This window comes from Spinacia oleracea, chromosome 2, assembly GCF_020520425.1.
Source record: "Spinacia oleracea cultivar Varoflay chromosome 2, BTI_SOV_V1, whole genome shotgun sequence".
Taxonomy (NCBI): Eukaryota; Viridiplantae; Streptophyta; class Magnoliopsida; order Caryophyllales; family Amaranthaceae; genus Spinacia; species Spinacia oleracea.
Window position 1 is genome coordinate 3923252 of NC_079488.1, and position 10328 is coordinate 3933579.

The following is a 10328-nucleotide window of genomic DNA, read 5'->3' on the forward strand; positions in this document are numbered from 1 at the left end:
TACACTTCTATTTACCTTCACCAGTGTCATCATTCTCACTTACATTTCCAGAAAAGAATCCCATTATTCCTGTAACTCTATTTGGTTTAAAATGGTCACCGCATCAAGATGTAATGGGTTTGAGAAACCTGAATCCTATTAGCAAGGTGAATCAAACCTTCTCTAGCCACATTCATCAAAGAAGATGAACTCAATTCTCTCGAATCCATCCAAAGATCGAAATGATTTCAACCAAAAATTATTCCGATTCTCACACAAGAACCAGTAACAAGAAAATGCAATTTGAACAAATGAAATCGGGAATTAAACCCTGGCTTTTCCCTAAAACCTTCAAGAAACTTCTTCGGACCAGAGATTATCTCTACAAGGAGTTGGCTAAAAGAACAGGCCAACCAGTAGAAAATGTTCACCAAGAATCATTTCCAGTATGATACCAAGACACTTATAAGCCTAAGTTAACCAATGGCCTAAGAACTACCCAGATCAAACACTAGAATCGCAAATTACAACCACATCTTAGAACAACACCCATGAATTACTCACACCAAGACTTCAATTAGAACATGTAATATAAAACCCAGAAATTCACCAACAATCACCAAGAAACGAATTGTAATCAAATGGATTAATCAAGAAGATCAAGAAATCAAACCAAGAACTCTCCAGACAACGTGCAAATTCAAGAATCGCAATCCTCCAAGAGTTTCTTCAATGACGGCGACGATCTTGATGATGATTCTGCACCGATGATTGTGAAAACGCTGTTACGGGTGGCAGTGGAGGCGGTGATTATCCATCTTCCTCTGGTTATCGCCGGCGAGGAATATGTGATGAGACGTTTGCGGTTAATTTCAGGAGTACCCAGATTCTTGAAGTAGGAGAAGCAGACGTCGAAGAAGACGACGACAAAGCAATCGCAAAACCCAGCAATTGAATTGGGGAAAATCGCTCAATTCTGCGATTTGGTGTGAACCCTAGAAATCGGGGGAAAACTCAAGAATAAAAAAAAAAAACGTTTGATTCAATGATGGAAAGAAGATTTGTGAGCGACACTATGAGATTTTAGGGCGAATTACATCCTAATTCGTCGAGTTTTGACTCAATTCAACCCAAAAATAAATTCGAAGCAGAAAAATTGGGGAAAAATTGATGAGTTGAACCGAACGGAAATTTTATGCGGAATCGTAGAGCCGAGATCGTTCCCGCTCTGATACCATGTTGAATTTGTGAGTGAAGGAGGAAAGAAGAAGAAAGAAGGAAGGAAAACTAAGGAAGCCATTGATGAGCTTGAGGAGCTCGTGGCTGAGAGTAAAGAACAAGAGACTACATTTTTATTAATTGTGTAACTTATTGAGAATTTGAGATAGTACAAATCTAGAGTATTTATACTAAGTAGCAAACTAATTACAAGGTAATGTTCTATACTATGTTATATACTCCAATAACCTTTACTACCCAACAACTTTTATTGGGCTTAAGTGATCGAAAATCGGTGAAAAAGTCAACGAGATGGTGATGAATTGATGATAATGACTGAATATATCGAGAGAGGGTACTTCCACGTAGAGACATATTACCGTCTACAACAAGTTTATTACCTGTTAGGCCCAATAAAAGTCGTTGGGTAGTAAAGGTGGGATTATTAAAAAATATGTCGTAGGTGGACTTAATAAAAGAAAATCGGCCAAAGGTTGGATTAATATTACCAAATTTTCCTATGTTGTATATAGTACTAAGTATTATTCAATACAGGAACTAATAGAACAACTAAAATTGATTGATCATAAAATAAACTACTCATAGTTGATACATTCCACAATGAACCAGACCTGAAAAACAGAATTATAACTGTATACGACCTTACTCTGACCGAGTATCCATTTGCCACCTCTACCGCAAGATCTCAGACCACCACGTCGACAGCTCCTGTTTTATCTTTTCATATAATCCTAGACAACTTTGGTAGTCAATACATTACTTGATTGATGAACTAACAGTGTCTCGTATCTGCAAAACACTAAGCATTCTGGAAACCAAATATGCGGAAAACACCTGCAACAATTCAATTAAAAAAAGGGTGTTCAAAGATTGTCCTAACAAAAGAAATTAAGCTACATAAATACTCCCTCCGTATAGAATTTAATTGGTGCACTTTGACTCAGAGTTTAATGAATGTGAGTTGATTTTATTAAAATAAAATATAAGTGGGGTAAACGGAGATAAACAATTGTAATAAAAGATAGTGGAGGTACTAAAGTATTTAAACGAAAGAAAAGACAAGGAATAAATGATAAAATATTACTAGTGGGGTCCTGGGATAAGAAGGAAATTATAAAATAAGGGGAAATTTCCATAAATGGAAAGTGCACCAATTAATAAAGTACGACCGATTATGGAAAGTGCACCAATTATTCTATAAATAAATGACCAAATTCAAGTGCAAGTGACAGAAATCTTATCACCTTCATCTGTTTGGTATTTGTTTTTGTCATCTCCAGCATATGCAAGCAAGTTGGACTTGGGATTCCATTCAACACTATTCATTGCTGCCCGACAAGGTATTTGGTGGGTGGATCGTCCAGTTTCAATACTTGACTGAAAAATGTTACTCATGTCAGATCAATCAGACCAAAGATTTCCTATAATCAGGACAGGACTGCTCTTCATAAGCAACTCTATTCATATTATCCAGTGAATGTTATCACGGGGTTTTTAATGCTAGTTTGACGACAAGGAGTTAGGTTCTGTTCTGTTTACCTTATTTCCACTTATTTTGGAAAAATAAAGAGTTGACCAAATACAATTTATAACTAAAATAAGTTTTGATAAGTTCAGATAAATTCATATAAGTTCAGGTAAGTTCAGAAAAAAATAAGTGAAAATCAGGTGAAGAAAACGCACCCTTATATACCGAACTGCAGAGTAGGTTTGTAAGGTTTTGTTTCAAATGTAAGCAAAAGAGCAAAAGAATATTCAGTTAGGGGACTTACTATATCAATAAATAAATCTTCACTGGCTGAAGCAATATACTCTCCAGTGTGATTGAAACTTATTGTTCGGACAGGCCATCTGATGTTATCAAAAAGGTTACAGGACTAACGCAGAAACACCAAAAATATAAACATCAAGATAAATCCAAGTCAGTCTTACTCGAGTTTCACAAACGTTCGTACACATAGCATCTCTTTAATGTCCCAAAGACTGACCAACGAGTCGGCGCTTCCAACAGCAAAATATCTGCCATCAACCCCACATGTATTAACAAGAGTTGTTCTGATTTACTACGTGGAAAAGGCTGCAATTAAACATGAATGATGTGCTTCTTTGTAGTTGCTGACCAGTAGACAAAGAAGAGGTACATATGCATCAATAGTGAATCAATTAGGAGCAAAACGGAGATGATGACCACTATGGCTACCAATATAACACTACTTCCAGGATAGCAATAGCACCACATAGCCACATAATCAGGAGGAATAAGAAGCGCATGCAGGTATATTGAGTAATTTTTATTCATTCCATTATTGTCCGAACATGAAAAGACCTATAGATTTTAGGTGTTATTGAGTATGTGCATGTTAAATTTCAATTATGAGAATGATGGTGAAACTGGTGATGCCTGTTAGTTAGCTTATAATTTTTATTTAAGAAAAATGTAATGCTTGTACGAAGTATTTAAATTTTTGTCTGTGACATCTAGACCTGATCATCATAAGCCATGTCCGGCCCGAAAAATAGCGAGTTTGGGCAGAATCTTTAGGCCCGTTTTTCGGTCCCGGTGCGATTTTATATTTTAGGGGCGGGTTTTGGGCAACTCAAAATTGAAATTTTAGTCATAAATTTGCCCCGGCCCAAAAATGGGCCGAAGTTTGATCCGACCCGACCTAACGGGCAGAATTTTTAAGCTGCAATTAAACATGAATGATATGATTTTTTGTAATCGCTGACCAGAAGACCAAGAAGAGTTACATAAAACCTCTACATGCATCAATATTAGGAGCAAAATGGAGATGATGACCACTAGTTCAAGGATAGCAATAGCACCACATAGGCACATAATCATGAGGAAATACCGAGTAGTGTTGCCAAAACCGTTATTAATTTATTATCACAGTCCACACAAAAATAATGACCAAAGCCATATTGCAGATCTAATGTCAGGGACAGAAAATGAAAGCAAAGGGAAAGCACGCACATTTGAGCTGAGTGATTTAGCAAGAAATCAATTTCTGTTTCTGCGTATCTTCTAGCAATGGAAAGTGAAAGACATAAATATGCTGGATGAATAAAATCAGACGGAATTCAGGATACCTTCCTAGTGGATCAATTGCAATGCAATAACAACCAGCAGTGTGAGCGGTAAGGGTGTCAAGTGCCTTCAACGAGGGGTATGCAAGGACTTCGACAGTACCTATATGTGCAAAAACATGAATGATATTGACATTTCCATTCTACACCAGCAAACTTAAAAACATTCCACATAAAACAAACTAATCTCACCATTTCCAGTTGTCAGAAAGAACTTCTCTCCAGTCATGTCCCATGCAATCTCATTTACCTGCATAAAAGTTAACATTGTGATCAACTATGTGATTGAACAACTATGTTGGAGCTGATTTTTACACTTGCCTAATTGACTTTTACTCTCCACTATTTAAAACTTGAGAGTCGAGAGGATAGTTTCCATCATTTCTCTCTGTGGGAGGATTGTGAAAATCAACTGTGTGAGTATTGAAGTTCTTTCGCAAATAATACCCCAAAAAGGGTGAACCTTTCATGTTAATTCAAACAAATATATGCATGGACATTACGAAAACAACGCCATGCATAGTTGCACGCTAAAAAATTTCTATTGTTTTGGGGGGGGGGGGGGGTGGGGGGTCAGGTTCATAGCGGGTCCATCCTGAAAAACACCAGTGGTGAAAAACACCAACCCGTATTCTAACCGACTGAGTCACTGGGTATACCCATGTCTGGGTGTCGAGGATCCGACATGGGTACTTGAGGTGAATGAAGAGTCCGAGTAACATCATAGAAAAAGGAGGCAATGGGTGAACTTCCTTAAAGCCTGTGACCTTTTCAACCTTTTAGGCTTTTAGCTAGCAGCTTCTCTGCAATTAACTAACTATTTAGCTTTCAACTTGCCTTTTTACTTTCAGCTAGTTATGCCAAACAGAGCCATATCTAAGTGTTTCGAGTACTTAACCATGAGCCAATCACATATCCCCATGAATCACCGAGCAATGATTCAAAACATTCATTAGAAAATAAAGAGCACAGAGACGAACTGGCAGTAAGAAGAACGGAACTCACCTCATAATTGAACTTGCGCCTGTGAATCGGCTTAAATTTTCTAACATCCAGAATTGTTAGTTCATCATCCTACAAGAAGGAAACATTTATAGAGTTAAAATGAGCTAAACATCTCAGAACCTAAGTCAGGTGTGAAAAGGCATCATCCAACAACAAGCACAAAATGTTGCTGCCACCAAGCAGATATGCTGCCAAAAGTGCCAATCATGAATTAAGTGAAATTCAATTTAAAAGTGAGCACAAAGAGAAAAGGCTAAAAACTTAGTAAGACCTTAGCAAGAACGAGCATGAAAATTGCAAATTATACCCTGTTTCCAACAGCAATGTGTGCCCCATCAGGTTTATATGTAATGTTGATATTTTCACCACTAAGTTCTGCTTGCTGTGTGCACTTCCCACCTATACAGCACAAAAGCAAACATGATAAAGAGTCTCATCCCAATCAACTAATGGAATTATAAGAATATCTGCTTCCAAGCAAACTTGAATGATTCACTGTTCTCATATTTTATCTTTACTTTAAACGAGTTCAGCTATACAATCTCCAAGTATTATTTTCAAGAGGAATGTAAGATTTGGTGGTTATTCAACAGGGAATTAAAGATAAAAGAAAAAAAAAGTAGAAGAAGCAAACAGCCCATATGGGTCTAGATTTTGGCCTGCCAATAAATGCAGAATCATCCCCTGATTAGTTAAATGGATGAAGAAGGGTAGATGGTGCTAATAAGGGAATATCAATCTGTTTCCATGCAGATTCACAGTAAGACCATCACATTCATTATCACCTAGTGTGAAACTGCGAATCCCACAGCCGGCAGTGTTCAGGAAATCAGGATGAACACACTCTTGCACTAAAAATAAAGGGTGGCAACGAGGTTTTCCTCTAGGAATTCGCTGTAATAATTTTCTCGGACAGTATATAGGAATAGAATGTAATATTTTAGGAGTAGCGGAAGTAGTAAAGCATTCTTTAAATGTAATTAGGTAGTAGGGAAGTAATAATAACAGTGATAGTAATAGCGGGCTGCGCAAAAGAAAAGCCCAAATTTGTCAAAGAAAAAAGTAATTTCAACAAAAAATCAATAATATATCAGTAATAAGAGGGGGAGGATAGGAAGTATTGAAAGGCAAGTTTTGATCCACCTGTAGTTTGATCATTTTGGCTTTGTTTTGCTGGAGATGCAATGATAGGATACAAGAACAAACATCAGAAAGTGACAAGGTTCTGGCCATGACAAGGTCTAGGACGGTCATAATGCACGTACATAGTCTTACTGTCTTCCCCCAAAAGGCCCAGATGATAAGAAAGGGACGTAATTGGAATTTAAATCAATTGCACCGAATAGTTCAGGGATGCGATTGTGAGAGAACCTTGGACACTTCTTCTATTTATTAGGTATACATAGGGGTAACTTGATTAGGCTAGCAGCCTCAACAGGTCATAGAACTTTATTGCAATTATTAGGAGAGTTTTGGTTCTATTAGGAAATAAGACCAACTTGCTGCTATATACTGTCTACACAATGTTATATGAAAAAAAATTGGAATTGAATTGGCAGTATTGGCGTTTCCATTCTTGGATAGGTACTCTATCATCTAACACTGAAAACACATGGATTGTAATATTTTCTCAATTAATAAAAATTGTCTGGTGATTTAGGCCATTTTAACCAAAAGGCACAAAATTGTCTGCCACTGATCTTTCAACTCTGTTGAAAGTGTCTGCATAGAGAAGTCATTAACAATTTAACATCATTGAGATAATCAAAGACAGATAGACATTCATCATGAGTGGCATTGGGTGAGAGTCGTGAAACTGAGAAGGAAAATTTTCATGATGAAAAATAGTTATAAATGAGACAGTGAGGGACTTCATGCCATATATAACTTATTACTTTTTCCGCACTGTAAGCATCGAGATTCATCTTGACTTACTACGAACATCCCACAAACGAACTGTTTTATCCCCTGATGCTGTTGCAAGTAGATCTGCGTGTTTGGGATCCCAACAGAGCTGGTCCACACTATCAGTGTGCCCCTTAAATTCAGTATCTTTTGCCTTGCCCTGCAGCAGATATTCCAAAGGATAATGGGTATTAAACCAAGAAACACTCATTAGCACAAACCTAAGAATACAATAAGAGATTTAATTCAGATGTGATAGCACTTGACATATTTTTGTAATTAATATAAAACTGTACAAGCTAGGTAATTAATTTTTCTATATCAAGATTATCGACATGGTTTCGTGGACCATAAACCTTACCTCATTGAAGAACATGCAGTAAATGAAGATTTCGTTAGAAACTCAAAAAACCAAGTTTTTATGTCATCTATAAATAGGACTACAGAAATCCAAGCACATTACAATAGACATGTGATATCAAAACAGGTAATCCCTCCGTCCAGATTTGGCTTTTACATTTCGACTATTTGCAATACATGTTTTGACCATTTAGATCACATAAGGGCGGCAAAATTTAATTTTTTTTTTTTGTGATTAGTTGAAAGTCTTGAACCTATTTTTACAAGGGGAATAAAATGAGGATAACAAAAAAAAAGAGAGAAAAAGTCCCCCCCCCCCCCCCCCCCCCAAAACCTATCCAACCTCAATCACCAAATTCCAGGAAAAAACCATCTTAGGATTACTCCCTAATGGAACCCAAAAATATTTAATAGGAAAACCATGAATCTCACAATGACACAAGCTGGCCAAGAGCACGTGAACAAAAGTTAAGAACTGGTAATGCCAGACTTTTAGCTAGCAGCTTTTCTGGGATCTTTCAAGTGGCCTTTTAACTTTAAGCTAGGTAAGGCAAAGCCAAGTAGTGACAAACAAAGCCATAATCTAAGTGTTAGTTGAGTACTTAACTAATGGGAAAACTACATCTTTCCAGGCACAATCCATGATGGTGGTTGGATTGTCTAGGTAAAGATTGAAGTACTTTGTATCTGGATTAATAAGATGGGGGGATATCATAAGTTCATAACTACATCCGTGATGGAAATCATACAGTAGTTGAACCACCCTCCAGTCTTCTTCCCAGCTGCCAATAGTTCGGAATTGAGGACCTTAATCTCAGATGTATGACTGCCTGAAACCTTAGGATATCACAATGCCTTTGTGATGCAGCGGGTATAACGGAAGGGCATATTAGGAATGTGCCATTATAATTAATTTAGAGGTAGCTTGAGCAACAAGAAGAGGGGTATCCATATTAGCTAGTCTATAAATAAAGGAGTTTATGAAGAAAGAAACCATGATGAAAGTTGGTGAGTTTTATTTCACTTGTTTTTTTTCTTATCTTTTGTCAGTGTCCAGCAACTTCAAAGCTTGGATTATAAACACACCATTATTGATGATATAATTGCGCAACATTGCAATCATCTACCAAACCTATATTCTCTTCTATTTCCTCCTTTTCACATTTCTGAATTTCCAGCCTATTACAGCCTTCCTCAACAGCTTCCATACAGCCATACTCTCCTATTGTCAAATGGAAATGAGAAACCTCAATTTTCTTAATGTCCTCTTTCTAGAAACCATAAACTTATAGCACGTTTCAAGGTAAAAGAATCTGAAGCTAACAAATCTGTCTTAGAATATCACTGGGTTAGCTTAAGCTATAAACCTGTAACTAAAACACAACACTGGTAAGAAGAGTATTGGAGGATAATACTTGACAATTGTATCCATAAATTTGGATGTTCTGAAACTAGAATAAACTACACACAATACAATATTCACACAATATTCCATCAGGTCTCCCTAACCCATAGATCTAATAGCTGCTTTGCTTTGTGTAGACATTGACACTACGAGAACATTGAGGAAATGATAAAGGAAAGTACACTTATCATCTCACAAACTAAAGTGCATAAGATTGTATCATAAGCCACAGTTTATTAATACTTATTCTACTCTCAATTAGCTGAAAGAGAGTTTCAACGAACGAATTTTCGACACTAGCAGCTTGAGCAACAACATTAAACTACAACTAGTCAAATTCAAACATTCATTTCTAATTGAACCGTTTCCCTCCTCAGCTGGGAAACTAGGCATTCCTTTGCTATCTACACAACTTAGACCTAAATGATTTGGTCACTAAAAGATCAGTTTGAAAATCCAATTCAACAAACACAAACACCAGCGATTGATCTGCCCATTTGGGGAACATATGCATTCTAATCTCCAACCAATTACATCTCAAAACTAATTAACAAACCACACAAAACAGTTCCAATCAATTCCAGCAAGAATCCACAAATATCAAATAAGATGATTGTAGAGTAGATAGAATTAAAGCTTACATGACTATGAGGTTCAATGTGCCAAACTCGAGCCGTTTGATCAACCGATCCTGAAGCGAGCTTCGTCCCCGTACAATTCCAAGCCACTGAATGCACCTGTTTACAGTACATTGGTTGAAATATTTGTGGGAAATTGGACAAAACAAAGATTAAACTCTAATGAAAAGGCATCAAAGAAATCAAAATAAAAAAGGGCTAAAAATCAAATACCTTCTTTTTGTGACCCTGGTATTCTCTGCTGCATAGATTCTTAAATGGGTGTGTTGCTTCCTCAGTTTTCTGCTCCGCCATTAGAATAAGTTCCCACTATTTTTTCATACCCAGAACAGAAATTATACAGTTCATTACATATTGTTAGATTTTGGAACAAATAAGAAGTACCCAGAAGAAGAAATGAAAACCCCAGAACCAAAAAAAAATTTAAAAAAAATTTTAAAAAAATAGTAGAAAGGGAAAAAACAGAAAATGAACCTGAAATTGCTTGTGAATTGAACGATTTTTACTTTGATGGGAGGTGCGAGGTATGAGTTCTAAAGACTGATAAGAGAGAGCGAGTGGAATAAACTATAGGAGGGAATCACGAAATTGAAGCTTGGGAGAGCTAGGAAGAAACCCGATAACAAACCGTTACGCAGTAATCCGATCCGTTTCAAACCTAAATCGAATGGATCTAAAACCCGTTAATGACTGGATTAGCTTCAATC

The 10328-nt window shown here is 36.8% G+C and overlaps 1 protein-coding gene across 1 annotated transcript; it reads right to left on the minus strand.

Moving 5' to 3' along the window:
* Positions 1-1666: 1666 nt before the first annotated feature.
* On the minus strand, positions 1667-10247 carry LOC110775856 (THO complex subunit 3). Its single transcript, XM_021980450.2, has 12 exons — positions 10096-10247; positions 9835-9930; positions 9625-9720; positions 7249-7378; positions 5621-5712; positions 5314-5382; positions 4501-4558; positions 4312-4411; positions 3151-3237; positions 2991-3069; positions 2463-2595; positions 1667-2052 (listed from the first exon to the last, which is right to left on the minus strand). The coding sequence occupies exons 2-12, from the start codon at positions 9913-9915 to the stop codon at positions 2018-2020; spliced, it is 960 nt and encodes a 319-aa protein (XP_021836142.2). The 5' UTR covers positions 9916-9930; positions 10096-10247; the 3' UTR covers positions 1667-2017.
* Between the last annotated feature and the right edge of the window lie 81 nt (positions 10248-10328).

Bases quoted from the DNA above. Each gene is read 5' to 3' on its own strand.
- LOC110775856 (XM_021980450.2), bottom strand. From the start codon at position 9,915: ATGGCGGAGCAGAAAACTGAGGAAGCAACACACCCATTTAAGAATCTA. The intron at 5,383-5,620 runs GTATAATTTGCA...TCCTTCTTGTAG, and splicing joins ACATTGCTGTTGGAAACAGG to GATGATGAACTAACAATTCT. The intron at 4,559-5,313 runs GTGAGTTCCGTT...ACTTTTATGCAG, and splicing joins GGCGCAAGTTCAATTATGAG to GTAAATGAGATTGCATGGGA.